Below are 20,660 nucleotides of genomic sequence, written 5' to 3' on the forward strand. Positions count from 1 at the left end.
AAGAGTAGGTTGTCGCTTTCAGAAAACATCTATGCTCACTTAGGGTGGTATTTACGCATCGGACACTCTGATCCACGTAGCTCTTGCCGCAAGACAAAGGGTGCCGATAGACTTTACCTGTCTTGCAAGGGACAAACTTTGGCTTGTGTCAAACACCACAACTACCCTGTGTACGATTTTTCTCCACCCGGCTGTGCACTTGGGAACACATCTTGGTGAGTTTTTGTGGCACAGAAAAAACAACACTGACACCGTAGCGCTGCGCTGTTTTTTAGCCCATGGGATAGCCTACGTGCATAAGGTACAATGGCAAACTGTTTTGGCTTCAAAGCAGAGGCTAGAACTTCGGCTGAGGCCAATGTCGAAAGGCGCTTGATCAGCTTTTCACATTCATTCTTGAAGCTTCATGCATTTCAAGTAAAAGGCTTTACCAGAAATTCATTATGTGGGTGAGGGGGGGGGAGGGGGAGGGGGGGGGTGTTTTCTTTTTCTTCTGTTGATGCCAGTGCTGATATTTTGTGCACATTAAATGATTAAACTAGTTGTGAGTCAGTGCCCGTCTTGTCTGCTTCATTTGTCGCTATCTTATTTGCTCTGTTGCCAAGGTGACACTTTTTTTAACTGTATTTATGGTATTCACTCTGCGGCCATACGAAAGAAACGGACTTTTGAAAACATGACAAGTGAACTTTTGGAAATCACTTGGTGTCCCTTTGTCAATTTACTTTTTGGTCAAGTAGAAGTTCAATGCTACTTGTGTTCTTTTTCTCTCACTGCTCGCAGCATCAACACCGTGGTTCTACTCCTATAGAGATGCCTTCTTCCGGGTTCTGCCTCCACTGGAGCATGACTTCACGAGGCATTTCTTGGCTTGTATCCTTTGAGACGTGCTGTTGAATGCTATCCCTTTCATGACCATGTTTTCTCTTTAAAGGCCATTCTTTTGGACCCCAGAAAATTAAAAAAGCTTCACTGATACGAAGGCCCTCCTGTTTATGTGTTGGTGTTGTCAGAAGTAATTGGAACACGGGAGCTGTGGCCGAACCATTTCGGAGCGGCGTGTAGCTGAACCGGTGGTAAGCGAGGGGAGGAGACGCTCATGCTGGTGGGGATAGCCTATCTAGACCATAGAGTTTCATACAAATAACTAGAGGGGAAACTGGCGCTAGTGTCAACGCGACATGGCAGTGGCGCTTACGCTTCAATGGGAATGATGGGTAGTTTTGGAACCGGATTGCGTAGGATCAAAACGGGCTTACGGCTGCGCAATTTGTGTTTTTTGACAAAAAAGCTCTTATTGCCCGGTTCTCCGTTTACAAATACATGGCGAACAAGAAAGTTAGTGACGAAAAACCGGTTTTGTACAAAATAAAATAGCGCGTTCAAATAAAAAGCAGTCGCGGAGTCGAGGAGGTTTGTGGAGCAGGTTCACCATTTTCCGCTAACTACAGCAGGACGCGGACTTTCTTAAAAAACTAATTGTAAAAGTTTCGGCGCTGGTGGTTTGTAATAGGAAGAGAAGTTTTGTGCTCACAAGAAAAAAGAAATCGCTTACCTTTGGAGGAGTCATTCTAGCCTGAATTAAGGAAATTCATCAAGCTGCGTTCCTATCAGCCGCTGGTGCTCCTGTTCTACGCCGTGGGAGCCGGCGTTCGCACGAAAGGTGTGGCTGTTCCAAGCGATTCACAACCGTCGTCAGCTTTGACAATACATTGCTCTGCCGAATGAGCAGCGCCGCAACTCCTAATTAGCAGACAACTTTGCCGCACAGAGTGCCGTCATTTGTGTTTTCGTACTCGCTGTGTGGCAATGTATTGATAACCCACCCGATTCGCAACTCTGGTTGTAAAACATTCCACTCAGGGCGGTGTCAGTGCACTCGTGGCATGCAGTTCAAGGAGAAACGTATTTTTGATCGCTCCTCCCAACACCCTGCGTAGGCAAATGCGTTCATGTAAATCCAAAACAAAAACGAAACTGCCTGCAATTCATAGCAAGTTCCACGAGCCATCGAGCGCCAATCCGAATCCACAACTACCCATCACGCCCATTGAAGCGTACGATCGCAGCGCCAGTTTCCCCTCTAGTTATATTAGTAAGAAACTCTATGATCTAGACATCTCAAGCCACTTCTTTCAATTTGGATATGAGCATTGTTCGGAGCATGCTGGTCTCGGCAATGGAAGGGATAGCAGACACATCTAAAAATATTTGAAAAGGAAAATTGTCAGTGCAGATCCCGGTGATAATGCCTTTCTCTAGCAGCTCGCCTGCACTAGAAGTGTGTGAAAGACGTTGCCTCGTGTGTCTCTGCTATCAGCACATCCGCTGAGAGCAGTATGCCGCCAAAACTGCTCTCGGCCACATTAAAGGCAGTGCAAGTAAAGGTTTGGTTCGTTGTTTCTTGCTTCGATGCGCCGATGTTGTGGCATGTAGAAGACTTCCGATGGTCTGCGTCGGTGCCTGATGGTGACGGCACTGATGACACGACGACAGTGAGAGTTGTTGAGGGTTTTTAAAACTGTATATTTAAGTGAGAGACATATACAGGATATTTACAAACTGAAGTAGACAGAGTAAGAAATGAAGTGGGATTCCTGGTCAGCTAAGACTTTGTGCACGCGGCACCCCCGTCAGCGACGGACCCTGACCTAAGAATACCCAAGTGGTGAGATCCTCCCTAGCCTGACCTGGCTAGCCCGGCAATACGCCGGCCGTGCATAGCACATTAAAACCCTGAGGATTCGACCCCGAGACCTCGTGTCTCGTGGTTTTAATGGGTTACGTAGGCCCCACCCCCGATACACTGGCCAATCGGTATCTCCTGGGCACCTGATAGGATGGATTAGTAAATCCGGACCTAAACCACGGTGGGCAACGCCCCCCGTAACCCTCAAACACTGGTCACTCTCTCTCTCTCTCTCTCCAGAAAAAAAAGGAAAGAATCAAAAGCAAACCAAACAAACACGATAAACACTCAAAAACCCGCGAAAACACGTGCTTCCAATTACTTCCAATTACTTCTGACGGCACCTGTACACTACCTCTTTTGTTCATAGTTGCACCATACATACAATTGCTGGCATACATACTCCCTCTCTCAGTTGCCCTTTGGGAAGTTATGCTGCTTCAAGTTCCACACTCAAGGTACCTACCAGTATTTCTTCAGCTGGTGAAAGGCTGTTGAGCTTTGATTGCGATTCTGTTCTTGGTTAGCACTGTCGATCAAAAGAATCAGTACGTACTGAAACTCCTACACGGGCTACCTTACACTCATAATGGGCATGCAGCGTATAGTCTCAAAAGTAGCCCTGAAAAAGCAGTGAGGCAGACAATGATAGTTTTTTTTTTTTTTTTTTTAGTCTGGAGAGACGACAGCCTTCCATTGCAGGCTTGGCCTCACTTCAAGGTGTGATCATGCAAGATGCATCCTAGTTGTCGTACACAGAAGAGATGATGAACGATTTAAACGAGTCATGCTGAGCAGGTTTCTTGATGAGAAAATGCTTTTGGTGCAATTCATGGCAATATGATGTGGGAGGTTTTAGCCTCCTGATAGATGTATTCTAGGAGAACATGGGTTGCGGACGTGGAAAGTAAAGGCTTGAACAGTCGAGGGCGTGCACAGTTTCTCCAAAAGCAGGCCTGCCACAAAGTTAAAATTATTGTTAAACTTTTAGTTGGAACCGTAAAGGATATACTGTTTTGCACTTGTCTGATGTAATGTCTCGCGATTGTTTTCGGTTTTCTGCATATAGTGTATAACTTAAACGAGTGCTAGCTGTAAGCAGCGTCAGACAAAGGAAATGGTGGGGCTGCTACTTTGTGCTCATAATGGTTGTGTCTTCATTTCCTAGTGCCTGCCAGTCAATTGACTGGCTAAATATGGGCAAGAAGGTTGTCCTTAGAGAAATGCAGGAGTGCCAGATACAGCTAGTTTTTATTGGAGGCAGTGGTCTTTGGAAAAAAATATGTATTTTTTCGCCTGTTTCTCGCAACTCTTGCAAGCATTATTGCTTAACCCGGCTGGCAGGCATTTTCGTGGTGTCCTCCGAGCATGCATGTCCCGAGGAGGAACTGGAAAAGATGGTGCAGAGTCATCAGTCAGGCCAGTCTGAAGGGGGCCAGCGGTGGTTTTTCCCGCAGTGCCTCAAGTATTACGTGCTGCTTCACGATGTGTCACTTGGGAACCAAGCAAAGTGAGTTTTGCCCATTTTGTGGTCACCTCGTTTCATTCTGTACTCTTCAACACTGCCTCTGCGGCTGTTTTACATAATTAGCTTAGTTTATAGGCTGCAGGCAGTCTGAGTGTGCCAGGCAAGTGCAGTGCCTAGCATTGCAGGGCCACAAAACAATGGGATGCTGGAGTTGCACTGGCCACCGTTAGCTGTGGAGAAAACACTTCACAAAGGTGTGTGGCATAGTGTTAGTTGCGCACAAGTTTGATGAATACTGCAGCGATGATGACAAATGGGTTCTACGAAAGGGCTCAAAGAAAACAGTGTGCAGAAGACGTGCTGTCATCTTTGAGAAGAGGTGTTTTATGAGTGCACTTTTTCAAAACCTTCCGGATACACCGGAAAACCTCCCAGAAAACCTTCCAGAACCCACCAGATACACAGAAGTTGCCCTTGCTAGATTACGGATAGGGCACACACATGTCACACACTCGTATCTCCTCACGGGGGGGACCTCTGTGTGGCAGGTGTGGAGAGGCCCCATCCGTAGTTCACATACTCGTTCAATGCACAGCACTTCACACAACACGACGCATACACTTCCCACAGCTATACAGACTACACGTCCCACTACACCCAGCATTTTTCCTGTCTGTCAATCCCATGTTTTCTATCAAGTGCGTTTTTGAATATTTAGATGTAAACTTTTTAGACCTAATCTCATACCACGCATGATCACTCCCTGGCCCTATACACCAGCCATGCTTATTGTCGTTTTCTGATTTTACCTTTGTTTTTGCTGACCTAGCTTAGTGTTTACGGTTTCACCTCTCATATATAACCATTGTTTTGGCGCTTTTTGCCCCAGTTGGCCTTGCGCCGTTAACACCCAACCATCAATCAATCAAAACCTTCCGGTAAACATTATCACACAATTGATAGGTTTATGATAAAAAGTTGACTGCAGTGTTCTCCCCACAGTGGGCAGCAGTGGCTTTACCGCCCACCACTTGGGCTGATGGCCACTTCTATGACCACCCGCCCACCACTGCCCACCTCTCAGGCTTCAGGTTTGCCCCACTGGTGGGCAGCTTTCTGTGCCTAGGCAGTGGAAGCTACGAGCGCGAGGGGCCCGCTTCCACAAGCGCGCTTTTATGGGAAAGTACGGGCTCCAGTGGGAAGCGACAACATGTCCTCACGAGTTAGAAACACGGGCCGTGAAGTTGGCGGGTATCGCGACGACATGACCTCGGTAGACTGAGAGAGAGACCCGCCGCGGTGGCTCAGTGGCTAAGGCGTTGCGCTGCTGAGCATGAGGTCGCGGGTTCGATTCCCGGCCGCGGCGGCCGCTTTTCTGATGGAGGCGAAAAGCAAAAACGCCCATGTGTACGAGATTTCGGCGCATGTTAAAGATCCCCAGGTGGTCAAAATTAATCCGGAGCCCTCCACTACGGCGCGCCTCATCGCCTGCGTTTTGTCGGCGCGTTAAACCCTACAATCAATCAAATCAGACTGAGAGAGGCTTTTCAGCTCTAAAGCTTATCAAAACACAACTGAGGAATCGACTTAAAGAGACGACACTGGACTGTGTCATTCGCATTGCGGTTGAAGGGCCTGATGTTGAGAGTTGCTTGTACGATACAATAGTGGACAACTGGGCCAAACTGAAAAATTGGAGGCTGAAAGTGTAGGATGTTGGGAACACAGAGCGATTGCGCTCGAACGGCTGTTGTCTTGTCATTTATTAGGATGTGCCTGCCTATCCTAATAAAAGTTCTACAACTTTTCGACTAGTCATCAGTAGTTATGCAGTTGTTTTTTGCTTCAGTGAGACGCGACTTCACGGCATGTGTTTTGATGCTCTTCACAGCTTATTAAAATTATTGTTAATCTTAGTACTATACCAATTTTTGATAGCAGTTTGTTCATAATTTCATGTGTCAACAATCATTTCGGGGACAGTTGAATTATACCGAGAGCAGAGTCCTTCAATGCTTTTCTGGTCATGAAAATCCGCCGTCTCGCTATGGGAGAGCTTCGTGCGCTGCCCAGGGAGGCCGTGCCGCGGCGCTGGTGTTGATCGGAGGGCAGCATGGGGAGTGGTCAGGGTGCGTTTGGCAGGGAACGGACGCTCGGCGCCTTATCGGCAGTGTGTTTTCGCTTTATGTGTCGTGGGCCGCTGAAATGGACTTACCATTTTGCGAGTGACGAAAAAATTCGGTGTGAACAGACATGCTGCTACTGCGTTCCTGCCTGCCAGTCTGGCTACAGAGCAGCGGCGGCCATGCCCGATGCCCTCCGATCTGCGGTGGCGCCCCTCGCGGTAGCCTTTGTCCCCGTACAAAACTTGGGCGGGAGTTTCATGACCAGAGAAGCATTGAAGGACTCTGCCGAGAGTTTCATTGTAGTGTGTCTCGATAGTCTCTTGGTTGTCTTTTGATAGTTGACTATTGAAGATACTGTTTGAAAGTTTTTCACCGTAGGCAGCACAGATCGAAAAAGATCATCATCTAGACAAATTTTTAGAACTTGGGGGTCAATTCTGAGGTTCGTACAAGCGTTGTGTCAGTGCAGTTGAGTCATACTGAATAAATTAAAATCAACCCATGCTGAATAAAAAAGTATGGATGGGAGTAGTAGTTTAAGAATATTAACTATAAAATGAATTAGTAAAGCTATTTCAATTGGCAGGAAACATTATAAAAGACAGAAGACATGAATTTTTAGCTGATAAATTGGGTTGCACACCACTATATTTTGGGCTTTGCCAAATAAGAATAAAATTGTTACAGCCAAAAACAATATACGAAGTAATATTTTTGTAGATAGTATGTATCTCTAGAAAACAAGCCAGTTTTTTTGTTTGATACATGGAGCATATCTTAGAACTCTGCTTGTGTAAATTACTTCCAAAATGTGTGTGGCACCTAACTTTCAAACATACGAGTGTTTTATTTCAGGCAAAGTGGTTGGCTGTTTTTTGTTTTGCCAGAAATTACCGTTTGCTGTGCCGTCTTGAGCACGCATCTTGTATGACTCAGTAGGCAAACTTGTAGGACAAGCTAATATATCCTACATTACCATTGCATTGTAAACAAAGGTCCGATTCATAACAATGCATTTGTAATCTGCTCGGACAGTTCAGATTAGTGATGCTTATTTGTTTTGGTGAAGGCAATTTAGTATGTATCTGCCGTGTCGCAGGCATGTGGCAAAGCTTCAACACTGAGTCTGCTTTGTTGCAGGGCTGAGGCTAGCTTCCAGGTCCTGAAGAAGAACCATGGTGCTACCCTGTGCCACCTGCTTCAAGTGAACTCGGTTGCTGCAAATGACCCCATTGTCGCTGGCCTGCCAGACGTTTGGTCCCCGTTTTTGCAGTTGGATGCCCCTGATAAGGTGTGGTCTATTGCCTGTTCCTCACCTTTGTTCATTGGTGGGTCTGGTGCGAGTGCTGGCTTTCTTCAGCGTCATAGTAGTCTGCACTTAATGGAGGTTGCTCGTTTTGTCCTTTGTTTGCTTTATTTTGTTCTTTACACTACTGCCAGTTCTTCTGGGGTGGTAGTGCAAGTTTGGCTAAATGCAACAAAGGCATCGGGGGTTTCTGCTGGTTCTGTGCCTTCTAAGCTCTCGTGGATTGTCTGTTGCCACCTGGTATCTTCAGGATAGTTCTCACGGTAACAGTGAAGGAGGCGGGTCACCTAGTGAAACATGGGAGAAAGGGGAGAAAGGGTCAGGCATTGTGGGGCAGCTATGGCCAAGAGTTGTTTGAACAGGAACGAATACTTCATTACAAATGGTCGAGTCCTTGCATCCTGGCTGAAATCTAAATTGCTACGAGTCGCATAAGAGCTCGTTGTGGGCGTATGAGTGTCCATCCTTGCTTGCTTCTAAAACAATGCCCCCCCACCCCCTCCCCCCATGGCAAGGGTCAGAGGATTGTTGAAGCGGCTTTGGTGCTTTTACCAGTTGTTATGCGTTGCAGCAAGGCTTTAATGTCAGATATTTTTGCTCGCAGGCACACTTACCTGATTTAGAGGCAAGTGTGTATTCAGGCAATGATTTAAAGAATGTGTAAGCTTCGTGTTTATTTACTTCAGTTAAACTCAGAGAGCTCAGGGCTTCCTCGAATTTTTTTCCACATGCTGTGCATGTTACAGTGCTTAACAAATGCAGCTCTGAAGAAGGCTAGAAAGGCCTGCAGTGCTGCTGAAGGAAATCATTCAAAAATGCAATAAGGGCAGACACATTTGAAAGACGAAAGACACTTTTTCTACAGCCCTTGTTTTGTGTTTGTTCAAGCAGTTGTGATGATGTGCTGTTTTTCATGCTGAATGAACTGCTCGTTGTTGGGGCCCTATGCCCTGCAAGCATTCACTGCATTGGCACAGTAGGAAGAAGCTACAGGCTTCATTTTCACTACCTAGAGGTAACTAAATCGCGCGGGAGGCAGGCGAAAAAAAAAAGGCCTGCTCCGTGTGAACTGAAGCCTAATTAAGTTTTTTTTCGTTTAAAGTGGCTCATGTGTTCGATGTAGTTTACCAAAATTTTTGTACCCCATTCTCGCAATGCTGAGTAGAGCCTTTCTGATGAGATGCTTTCTTTAGGGCAATAAAAGGTGCTTTCTTCAGGGCAATAAAACTATGCAGGCCACCAAAGTCTTATTGCGCCAAGGAAGCTGTTTTTCTGGCTCATTGCCATGCATGGGTGTTGCTTTTCAGGAAGAAGTTTGTTGTTCCACTTCCCTGTGTGGTGCTTGAAAAAAATTGGCGACACAAAACGCATTATTCAACCTTAATTTGCAGCATTGTATGGAGGATTTTTATAACCGTACGGTCTTATGGTAGTGCTTTTAAAAATGTGTGTTTCTTCCATGCCTAGAACACCACAAAATGTTTTCTTTTTCACAAACTTTTTTTCCCCCTTTATGTCAGTGGCCATGGCCTTCACTGACGGCCGTTTGTCACTGCACCTTGACTGCATCACTGTATGTTTATTTTGTGATCTATTCAAGCCGAGGTGCAAGCTCATTATTCAGTGGGTCAAATTTTTAAATTGTGTGCTCTTTTCGCACCGTGCTTCTTAGTAACAAACACAAGTCTTGCTGATTCTAACCTCTGCCTGTGCTTCCCGGTGGCTGTGGACAAAGTTTTAGTGAGCGGAAAACTTTGTTTCACCCGCCTTCCTGGAAACGGGTGGGACTGCAGTGGCCTGAAGCTGTTCTGCCATATATCTGCCTTGCCACAAGCAATAGTTTTCATGGTCAGCAGTCGTTGAAATACATGTCTGCTTTCATAGCACAAGATGAAGCCTCGCTACTTGCAAGGCCATTTTGAGCTGCTTTTCCTCGCACTTAGAGGCAAATGCTTTCCTGACCAAAAGCACTTGCCTCTGTCTATTCTGTGGCACCTATTCTGTCTATGCTCGAACCTTTGGGTTCGAGCATAGACAGAGTAGGCATGCATGCGCTACAGCAATATGTCTGCTTAAGGGACGCTGAAGTGTAATAGCAAGTTGGCCTATATTGGCAGATTGGAGTGTTGGGAACACAAATATACCACTTGCAGGAGCAGCAGTTGCACAGTAACACAGAAAATGCCAAAAGCATAAAAACAGGTGTTGACGCCCCATCCATTTTCCTGCACTACACTTTGTGACATCACAAAAACTGCGAATGCATGGTGAAACAGGATTGGTGGAGCTTGTCTAAGCATCTTTTCTGAAACAAACACGGAAGCAGCAGGGACGTGTAAATGTAAAATAAACGTATGCAGGAACTTTTAATGGTCACACGCTTTTGAAAAAACAAACTACAGCCAGCACACATCATAAAATATGATGCCACATCCCAGACGGTAGGCTGTGTTTCAGTTTCAATTTCATTGAAATTTTTGGCTTTGCGTGCAAGCGCAGGCAAAATGTGTTTGGTTGCGGGGAACATGAGAACCTACTGCACCTTCTGACCACTAACGCATGTGTACATGAAACAGCCTGTGGGGTGAGGTTCTTAAATTTGAGTATGCATCATTTATATGTCCTGAATCTGTTTTTTCTCTCTCTCTCTCTCTCTCTCTCTCTCTCTCTCTCTCTCTCTCTCTCTCTCTCTCTCTCTCTCTCTCTCTCTCTCTCTCTCTCTCCCCCCCCCCCTTCCCCATCTTCTTTTTCTATGCTTGAGATCACTTGCATTTTCTCCCTTACTGATTCACCCTCGCATCGTCGGCAGGCTATTAGTAATCTGGAGGGTCCTGCCAAGCTTCGAGAAAGTAACACCTCTCTTGATGAGGACGCCTTCCAGCAAGGTAATTCCAAAAAACTATTACTCATCTTTTTCGGGTACTGTAGGTGGCTTCAAATATTCGTGTTATGAAACTTGTGTGCGTCAGTTAGAAAAACTGAAATGTAGCATGTTTTAACTGTACACTGTTCAGTCTACTGCTGATAGTAACTTTGTTAAGGATTAGCACTGGATTCTGTGTGCTGATGTTGTTTCTCAAATGTTTGAGGCAGGGTAATAGAACCCAATTCACACGTAACCATTTTTTTTTTTTTGCAGCCTGTGAAGTACCCTTATCTCACCCAATGTTTTGTCGTTTTATTTTCTTTCTTTTTTTCTCTTTTCCTCTATTGTTTGCACAATTCTAGGGGGAACAAAAATTCCCTACCAACTGCGTGTGAACACTATGGTGCTTGCATTTTGATGTTTTTTTTTCTTTGCTGTAAGGCATTTTTTCTTCCTTCTTCCCCTCATTCCTGGCAGTAGAGTTGTGGGTGTGCTTAATCTGTGTTTGAAACACTGCCTTAAGCACGAATGCATTCAAACAGTGAATGATGCTTGAAACAAAGCGCATTTTGTGATTTCAGTGTAGCAGCTCCTTACTCTCTACAACTTTAAGTCACAGGTCAGCTTGTGTAAAGCTAGTAGGGTGGTTTGATTGGTCGTGTCTTTAGTTTTCTTAATTGGCTTAACTGAAGACACATAGCCCTGCTCAAAATTGGCTTTTTTACACCGTGCCAAGGCTTTGTGGGAAAGCCAACCACGAATAAAACAAGTCTTCAACCAAGTGTGCAAGCGCGAAAAAAAAAAAAAATCTTGGCAATGTAAATTGTCAAGGTCACTCTGCCCCCCCCCCCTACTTTTGGTGGCTCCCCATTGCTTGCTGTAATCCACAATGGCCTTCAGTGCAGTTGTGATTTATACAGGAGTAAACTGGTTTTCAGAGCTTTATCTTTCTGCCTTTTACCATGGGGTGGGAACTAAAGAATCTTAATAAAAATTACTGGGAAGGCTGTCACAAAGCTGTGGCGGGGCTCTAAATAACAGTTTACGCCTTCGCAGTACTTTTACGACTGACACAAGTACAGGTAATGTTCATGTCCGATATTTTAACAGCAAGGCTGTTGAGCAAATCGTTTGTGTATAGTTTCCACAGTTAAAAGCACCAAGAAAAGACCGAGCGCTCGTGCACGTTCGCCAAGCTAAGCATACCCACTGAGGGAGATTGGCCAATATTGCAATATAGGTCAAAAAAGAAAAGAACAAAGACTCCAGCGTTCGCCGTGTGCTTTGAGCGCACATTTGTCAAGCCAAGCGTACCCACATAAAAAAATTGGCCAACGTTGGCCACACACAAAAAAAAAAAATCGTTTGCTGTATCGTGGCAACACTTGCTCGGAATGAGAATGACATGTCATAGCATATGCCTCTCGTTCATTTGTCCTCGTGTCGTCGTGGGCATGCGCTCTGTACCATAGAAGAGCTGTGAGAGGCTCGGCGTGCAAAGCATCCACTAGAGACGATAAGTTGTGCTTGCAGAGTGGTGTACGAAAACGTCCACCAATACGACGAGCTCACTCTGGCCTTGCTCAATATTAGTTCATTGAAATGCCATGCCTCCGACGTCAACTATGACATCACAACGATACTAAAACTCAACTTCGTGTCAGTCAATGATCGCCTACAACAGCATCGCCATTCAAGTCTTGCGCGTGAGTGCAAGCTTCCCTGAATTTTTTTTTAATGCCCTTCATTATTTGTTTTATATATAGCACACCATGGATACAGTGGATGTTTTTTTTTTTTTTAAAAGCTTTAACTTAGTATGTAGCTATAATCAATATTGCAGAAGTTATTTTAGGACCACAAAAGAATATTGTAAAAGTTTATTGCTAGGTCGGATAAGTTTTTACATACTGGTACTGTTGCTTGCTCAGTTGCAGTTTAACCACCTGCCTTATAGGAAAGTTGTTGACTCATGATTCTAGTTCCACTGCTGAGCCAGATAAAATTTGTAGCAGCAATGATTGGAACTCCTCCGTTGTTGAGCGAGTTTGCATGACCATTGCTTGTTTCCTTGCAGGGGAAGAAATGATTGTGCCTGACGAAGCAGCCAAAGAGAAGTGCAGCGTGCACCACCCGTTGTTGAGCAGCGGCGACTCCTCTCCCCCCACCGTGGAGCCACCGGTGAGCCTCTGCTGATTGGTGCCATGTTAAGGGCTGTGGAGAAGCTGCCTTGGTTTGGCCACTAAGCCATTTGAACGCATCTGGCAGGGTAGTAGCAGCCCTCCAGTGTTGCAAAGAAACTTAGTTCACGTGCTTGAGTTTACAGTGTGCCGTGTATAAGCACCTTGGACGACAGACGCAACACAAGAGAAAGAAGACGACTGGACGACGCTGTACTCGCAACTAATTTTATTGAAACCGCAACACACACATAAGCACTATGACCGAACCCAAAGGCCCTCACATCATGGCGCTGCACGACTGCATGAAACATAAATGACAAGTGTGTTCCACTTTTTCATGAAGCCACTATCTTTTCTGCTCATGACAATCAGGTCACTAAGGAAGTTACGTAGGCATTTCATATGAAAAAAAGAGGTGATTTGTGCATAAGCAAACTGCCGATAACACTGCATGAAAAAGAATTTTCGCTTTTGAGTCAGTCCTTGTTTTAATAATCAATGTCAATTAATGCAGTTTTGGATGTGTGTGGTAATCTAGGTATGGTGTCGTGAAGTGAGTTTGTATGTGAGTACTTTTATTTGTGTTGCGGCTTCAGTAAAATTAGTTAAGAGTACAGCATCGTCCTGTGGATAAAAACGATAGTGACAAAAAGCCGGCACTGGCGTACAGGGATGCATAACGACGACAATTACAGGGACGCATAACGACGACAATTTTTCACATTTTTACTGATGCTAGTCCTCGAGCATACAGTGTCGTTGCTTACGCCTGTATTCAAGACACAGAGGCAAACAGGATAACATGCTTGTTATTAGCCAAAAGTAGAGTCGCACCCCTGAAGACTGTCACCTTAGCCAAACTGGAACTAATGTCGGCTTCTCTTGCTGCACGAATGCTGCACATCAAGGACAATACCGGCCTGAGCATTGTCGAGAGGCATCTGTGGTCCGATTCCTTGATCATGTTATGCTGGATACACAAAGAAGCCAATATATATATAGCCCCGTTTACATTGACCCGACGAGGGTGTGTTGAGTCGAAATAAACAGGCTTTTTGGACTCAACCCTCCCATGTATAAGCGGACGGGTTGGGTTGGAGAGCCGTCGCGGCGAGTCCAGTTGACTCGGAGACAGGGGGTGGGTTGGCTCGCTCGTCTAGCTGAGTTGGCAGGCCGCGGGGAGCAGAATACCGGATTTGCGTGGTTCTAAAGTGCCCACAATCATAGCGTGCGGGTAAGTTCGCGCAGGAAAATTTGAAAAAAAAAAAAAAATTAATAATAATAATAATTTGACACTGACAGTACTGCGCAGATGTAAAAGACATGACGCCACGTACCTGGAAGAGGGAGATTTTGTTTGGCATATGCAGCTGTGGAAGCCCAAAATGATTGTACTTCATAAGATTGCTTATCCAGCTCCTGCTGGAAATAAAGTCATAGCGGGAAACACTGAGGCTGTTTGCGATTTCAAGTGCCTTGATCTTCATAATTCTAGGCATTACGGGCTAATTGCAGCAGCACAAAAAAATGTGCAGCAGCTGACCAAGGTATGTGACATGCAATTTAGGAATTAGTGTGCTGAAATACACTCACTGTTGACTGATTGTTTTTTGGATTGAGTTGGATTTTGTGGGGACTCCGTGTCCGATCCGCATGGCAATGCTGCTGGCCACTTTAAAGCCTATTTCACTTTTTGAGCCCGATTGTAACGCGCACACAAATATTAAGGCTGCCTTTTAGCAAAAGAGGGTGCGCGTTAGAATCGTGAAAATACGGTACCTCCTTTTCCGGGAACCCTGCCGCTCCCCTCACCTCAATTCTTTGGACGGGGTTCATATAAACGCGGAAGGGGTCGAGGTAGCTGAACCCGCCAGTCGACTCGACCCTTTCTCGTTGAGTCCATGTATCCGGAGCTTATGAGATATATATGATATATAGTCTCATGGTTTAAAATGTGTACTATCGTTTGTAAATATCCTTAAAACCTTAGTGTGAATGTTTTTGTTGTTCAGTAGATTTCGAACTCAGGGTGCTCTGTTTGTACAGGCTGATTAACAATAGCAATGTGCCTTTATTCAGTTTTTTTTTTTCATTATGAAGGATTGGTGATTTCTGTTGAGTTGGTACGCAAGGTTATTTTTTGGGGCTCCATTCCTCCATTTGTTTGGTGTAAGTAAAAAATGTTGTCCAATGAACGTTTTCCCTAACTTCCTTGCAAGATGTAGGCCTGCAGTAGAGGTGCTCTTAAGTGCCATTGCTACCAGACGCACTTGTGGTGAGTGGGGCCTTGAAGCAGCTTCCCAGGCTAGCCATGGACCTTGTTTTTGTTATTAGGGGGAAAGAGCAAAAAGTTTTTAAAGTTAAAGGAGCTATGAAGAGAAAATGCAAGTTAGTTTTATTCGAAAGATTTCGTGTTTTGTAGTGCCCCCAGTGCTTGTCCGGATACAGACGATGCTTTATTCACTGAGAAATTAAACAATTTAGGTTAAAATTTTGATTTTCCCGCTAAATTGTTTGTTTTCGGGGTCTGCAATGACATCACAGGAACCGACCGCTCTGCAGCTTAGAATACCTTAATTCATGCATCCGCCGTACAGGGTAGAGACACGTATACACTGGCGCCGCCATTTTGGGTCGCTCGCTCGCCGCCGAAGCAAGTCATTGTGTCAAAACCGCGCTAAAATTATCGCCGCAACGCGGTTTACTGAAGAAGTTTGAATCATATTGTCTGTTTCGCGTTGCTAGGTCTCGTGGGAAACAAAAACAACAACGCGTTGAGCACGTTGGCCCAATCGCGGCGGCACGGGACCGTTGAAAGGTTGTCTCCACCCTGTACAGCGGTGTTGGTTTGTTCCCGGGTTTCTTTACGTTTCCTGAACCTAGATGGCGCCACCATACCGTGGCAAGCGTTTGGTTTGTTTTTGTCCGTATTTAAACCTGGCTTGTTTTTGTTCTGGGAGAAAATATTTGTTCCCTGAAACAGTGCTCGCTCGTCAAATGTGGTCACGTGAGACACCGTTGCTTGTGTCAATCGGCCAGTGTCGTCTGAGACAACCCCAAGCCCCGTAGTGCTGTGCAGCTAAACCAAGCATGCTGTGCGCAGTACGAACAGCAGTACGCATCAGTACTTCTATGTTTACATGTGCTTTCGTAACTTCCACTGTTTGTCCCATCATCCTTATTCCTTTGTAAAGAATGTGCCCTAAATTTACGCGCAAATCGCTCGTTCGGCTAGTTGGTAAGCTCTACCTACTTTGTGTCTGCTTCTGCTGGCCTCCGCCAATCGCAGAGCTGGCTCGAATGACATCATAGGTTCTGTTGCGGGAAATGAGCTGGTGGGTCGCATGGCCATTTCCTTTTTTCCTAATTATGTAGCTTATTTGACCGAAGTTTACGTTAAAAGTGGTGTCAGTATGATTCTAACGAGGCAATCTTTTGAATGAACCAAACTTGTGTTTTCTCTTCATGGTTCCTTTAAGAGAGGTTTATAGATGGCCTGCACTCGTTTTCTGGTTATGTTCGTGAAAATGTGTATCTTTTATTTGTTTTTAAGTTTCTAGTGAATATTTGCTTGCAATTTCTGGCAAACCTTCCGATCTGTATTATTTTTGTTAGTTTTTTTGTCCAGAGGGAATACTGGGCATTATCTGTGATACTATATAAAATACTAGCAATTTTTAATGGCAAAATCTCTAAGCATTTTCTAAAAATGTTTACTTTTGTTTTGTTCCTTTGTGTTCATCCTTTGTGTGTGTTTTTGTGTTTTGGAAACTAATCCTTTCTGCACACGCTACTGCTAGTTTGTTACGGCTGTAAACTTTACAGGAACACAAGCCATGCTGTAGCATTGTACTAACTGTAAAATAGTCAAAAGCAATTGTTTCATTAAAGAGTTGAAATCATTATAAGGTGCACATTCAAATGCACCTCGTAATTATACTTTACATAGCCACCTAGCTAGTGGAAGAAAATATAGTAAAAGCTGAGGTTACCTTATGGCTTTATGTAAAGGAAACTGAACAGAGGGCTCAAAGCAAGCAACAGCTGATGCTGAGAAATTTTGATTGGGGCCATTCAGGATGAGGCTTGCACAGAGGAGTGCCTTGATTACGCACAGTGCACTGTGATTGGTGTCATTTTCACCGAATGACGGCGGCTCGCACGTGCACTCAATTGCAATGGGCATACCACTTTGAGGCAGCCCACCTGCAAAAGGCCTCGTTGCCACTAAAACAAGAAAGGAGTTCTGATTTGGAAGCATGTCTCGCCAATTCCACATACTAACGTTCAAACACTTGGACAGCGCTGTTCCCGAAAGCGGACTGCTATCCCGCCGCTTGCCTGCTCACATCTGCCTCTGTAACATACGTTGGTTGCAAGCTGTTGGTTTTAAATCCTTGTCAAAAGATGGTGCATCTGCGTGGAGCATGCTAGGAAGGGGGGGTGGTAAGAGGAAAATAGGCATGTACGAAAACTCAGTAAAAGCAAAGGGGCAGTACAGGATACTACTTGTTTAATGTCACTGTATGTGAATTGCAAGTTGTGTCTGGGCAGAAATGTCTTCAAAAGTGAAATGCATAGCTCTACAGCATAATTTGTAGTACACCTGGTCCTCATGCAAATGGCCAAGCTAAATTTTAACTACCTACCGTTTTTCATTTTCAGTAGGCATGTTTGTGCAGGCACCAAGCAACTATACAACTTTCTGATGCATTCTATAAAGCACTTCATCTTCAAGAACCGATTTTTATACCTTTTAAAGGGACACTGAAGTGAATTTGTCAAGCTCCCGTTTTTGCTTGCACTGCGTAGACTGGCTCAAATTAGCACACTTTTCATCGTTTATCCGGTTGACAAATCGGTAATTATTTTACAAAGCGCGAAAGAAGAAAAACTGCCATGCGCGGTTTGCGGCGGCCGCACCAATTAAGCTGTGACGTTGGGAGGAGGGGGCACCATGATCGGACGATGCCCAAGGTTAGCAATCAAACAAGTTTCGGTTTCGGTTTCGGTTCTGTAAAACAACATGTTTGACATCCGATGGCGTCGTTGGATGGGCATTCTCAATATCCCAGTAATCGTAGTACCGCGCTTCTGCCATGTTGTCGGCTGTAAAATGCATAAGATAAGCCTCCCAGGACGGCTGGTAATCGTAGCATTCACTAGCTGAGGCCTACGCAGTGCATGAACGCCCTCCACGTCCCCGCAGACGCTCAAATACATGCGCTTTTCCCCCATATTTGGAGCTTTCCTCACTTATGCCTGTATCGTAAAAAAGCGTGTTCGCACCAGGCCAAGGGTCTGTTGATTCTGGCCTGTGCCCGCTGCCCGCAAGCAGTCGGTGCTTATGGCAACAGCACGCCAACGAGAACTCGCTAGCGCGTCAGTGCCAGCCTGCGCGAGTTCTGTGGACTAGTTCGTGGAGCAATGAACGTTGCGGCCCAAAAAAAGATGAACTCAGTATAGAAAACATCGGCGAAAAATGAAAAAGTTAACTTATAAAAAAAAAAAAAGCATGTGCCCGCGAGGATTTGAACTTGCGACTGGCAAAACACTTGCGATGACGTACCTAGCGCTCCAAAACACTTGACCACGCGCGGGAGCTGCCAAACGATCGAAATATAAGGTATAGAATGTATAACCAGTTTACACTTTTATTTAGTTTTAGTATTTCAAGCAGCTTAGGTGACTATTTGTTGTATTGCGCTCGTGCAGTAAGCGTCCCCCGAGTTTCCACAATAGCTCACGTCTATAGGAATTGCATTTCGTAGACGGAAAAGCGTTTGCAGATGCGTAGTCGTGCTGCTGACCGCTGTGCTTGTTCGCCCAGCACAAAAAAGTGCTTCCCGCACCCTAGGTTTATGCTGTACGGTAAAAATATCAGTTGATTTTATTTCCTTAGTACCTATATTGACTTCGCTGACTCTTCTCCCCCTTCAAGAGACCTTATATTTTCCTACAGGCGTACCAGTCAGCGAAGCGTCGCATGTGCGCTTGTGCAGCGCTTGTGTGAAGCGACCTTGATTTGGAGCTAGATACAGTGTACAAACTAACGAAGTAAAGAAAGGCACATTCTTCCATTCCCAAACGTTTTGTGGCTTAGTTTCAACTGATCGAGCGAATTGCGACGACTCGTCGGCGGCCGGCGGACTAAACGTTGGGCCGACTGACTCGGTCGCGGAAGGTCGGCGAGCCGTGCAGTAGCGCAGCCAATTGCCAGCTCCTCTCCTGCTGAAGTCACACGAAAACGCCACAGAAAATGGGCAAGAGTGCAGAGAGGAGGACAGCATTTTCGAATTGATTTTTCTACTAAATAAATTCGCGTAAACGTGCTCAGAGTGGTCGAAACAGGGCCTAGGGACTCCGGACTACAATTTGCGCTCGTAATCCTGCATTGTTTACAAATCACTTCAGTGTCCCTTTAAGTGCCCACTTGCTACCAATTTCAAGGACTTTAAGAACTGTGGGGATAAAGTAGGTTGCATTTGGGTAATTCGGTTTTTTTTTTTCTCTTTCCAAAGAAATGTCAGCACGCTCAAAAGGGTAGCTGCAGCCGTTGGGCACCTCCTAGGGAACTATGTGGCAAAGGGAAACGTGCTACATTGGTACTATGTCTTGTGTGCTACGCGATTTCAAGGAGCATTGTTGCCTTTGTACCCGTGCCCAGATTGTGGAAGAAAAAGGCTGGCAGCGGAAGCCTGGTAGCCGGCTGGGCAGCTGCCTCACGCAGAGTGACCGGGCCCGCCTTCGCGTCTTTGTCCAGGAGTTCTGCAGCCAAGCCTTGGTGCCCTACGTGGAGGAGCAGATGAGGCTCCTCAATGACCAGGTGCTCTCTCCTTTTGGGGCGCAGCCTGGGGTCTCTGATCACCCCTCCTAGTGTCCCGAGTCCCCCGTTTTTTTTTTAGCACTGTCAGCAAACGCAGTGGGGGCGAGAATGCTGCCATCATTACTGGTGCTGCTTCATAGCAAAAGCATATTGTCTGTGCAGCCCGTTTTAATATTTTTGCCTTGCTTCATTGTTGCAATTACTTTGATGGATCCCCCTCCCCATTCCCCCCCCTCTCTATTTTCTCTTGTTTCACGTGGTGTGCAAGTTGCGTGTTTGCATGGAATGTTTTATTGGTTGTTCTTCATATTTTCAGTGTTTTTTTTTTTGTCTTTAAAACATTCAAAGTCTTAAATAAGCTGCTGTAGATGCTGTTTCAGCATGGTTTCAGCAAATAAAGATCACCAAAAACTATGGTTGAAGAGGAAAGGCACACAGCTGCTGCCGTTTTTATACATGCATAGCCATGGGAACTTGCGTCACTGCCAACCACTGAGTGGCAAAAAAAAAAAAAAAATCAGTCTCTCACTGCTTAAACTTCTGCAGCCACTTTTTACGATAACAGGCCTGGCCCTGGCACAAGCAAGAGGGGACATTCTGTTGAGCTAGCAGCAATCTGCAAGTAATCAGCTCGGTAGGTGTGTCTAGCCATACAGCACTGTGTTTTTTGGTGGGGGGGGGAGGCGGTCCCCCCCCCCCCCACCCATCCCTCTCCTTTCTGGTAGGCCCACTACTCTCTCCTTAAAAAAGGTTAATCAACACTGGTACGCTTGTTATATGGGTAAGCACTACGCAGTTGCCCGGTATTTTTTTGCTTTGATAGAAGCATCTATTACTTGGTCATTAGTGCATGTAATATGCTAGGACATTTCTTAACAGCGGAGCTGTTGTACAAGCCGTAAGTTCGCCGTTGCAGGAAAAAGTAGCAAGAAAATGCCGAGCGCTTGTGAGCACGTGCCTCACGCCGAGCGTCTCGGGCACGCGCAGTGGCTTTAGCAAAAAAAAGGGGGTGGTGGGGTAGAAATACATTGAGGAGCGAGAAAATGGCGAACGCTCGTGAGCGCGTGCCTCATGGCGACCGCCGAGTCCCTGGCTTGCACAGTGGCTTTAGCAAAAAAAAAAAAAAAAAACCCCATCCTCCAGCGCTGTGGTCTCATTTTTGTTTTCATTTTTGTTTTGTTTTTGTTTACTTTTTT

The 20,660-nt window shown here is 45.5% G+C and overlaps 1 protein-coding gene across 1 annotated transcript in view; it reads left to right on the forward strand.

Moving 5' to 3' along the window:
* The window catches only part of L(3)76bdm (trafficking protein particle complex subunit 8 homolog l(3)76BDm), a 117,009-nt gene that overhangs the window by 5,690 nt on the left and 90,659 nt on the right, over positions 1 to 20,660 (forward strand). Inside the window, exons 3-8 of the mRNA XM_077686037.1 lie at positions 784 to 873; positions 4,034 to 4,199; positions 7,424 to 7,574; positions 10,399 to 10,474; positions 12,533 to 12,636; positions 19,306 to 19,464. Of these exons, the coding sequence (XP_077542163.1) occupies positions 784 to 873; positions 4,034 to 4,199; positions 7,424 to 7,574; positions 10,399 to 10,474; positions 12,533 to 12,636; positions 19,306 to 19,464 (746 nt within the window). The remainder of the gene's footprint in view (positions 1 to 783; positions 874 to 4,033; positions 4,200 to 7,423; positions 7,575 to 10,398; positions 10,475 to 12,532; positions 12,637 to 19,305; positions 19,465 to 20,660) is intronic.

Source organism: Haemaphysalis longicornis, unplaced genomic scaffold, assembly GCF_048455015.1.
Source record: "Haemaphysalis longicornis isolate Haplotype H1 unplaced genomic scaffold, Haemaphysalis longicornis Haplotype H1 scaffold_1, whole genome shotgun sequence".
NCBI lineage: Eukaryota > Metazoa > Arthropoda > Arachnida > Ixodida > Ixodidae > Haemaphysalis > Haemaphysalis longicornis.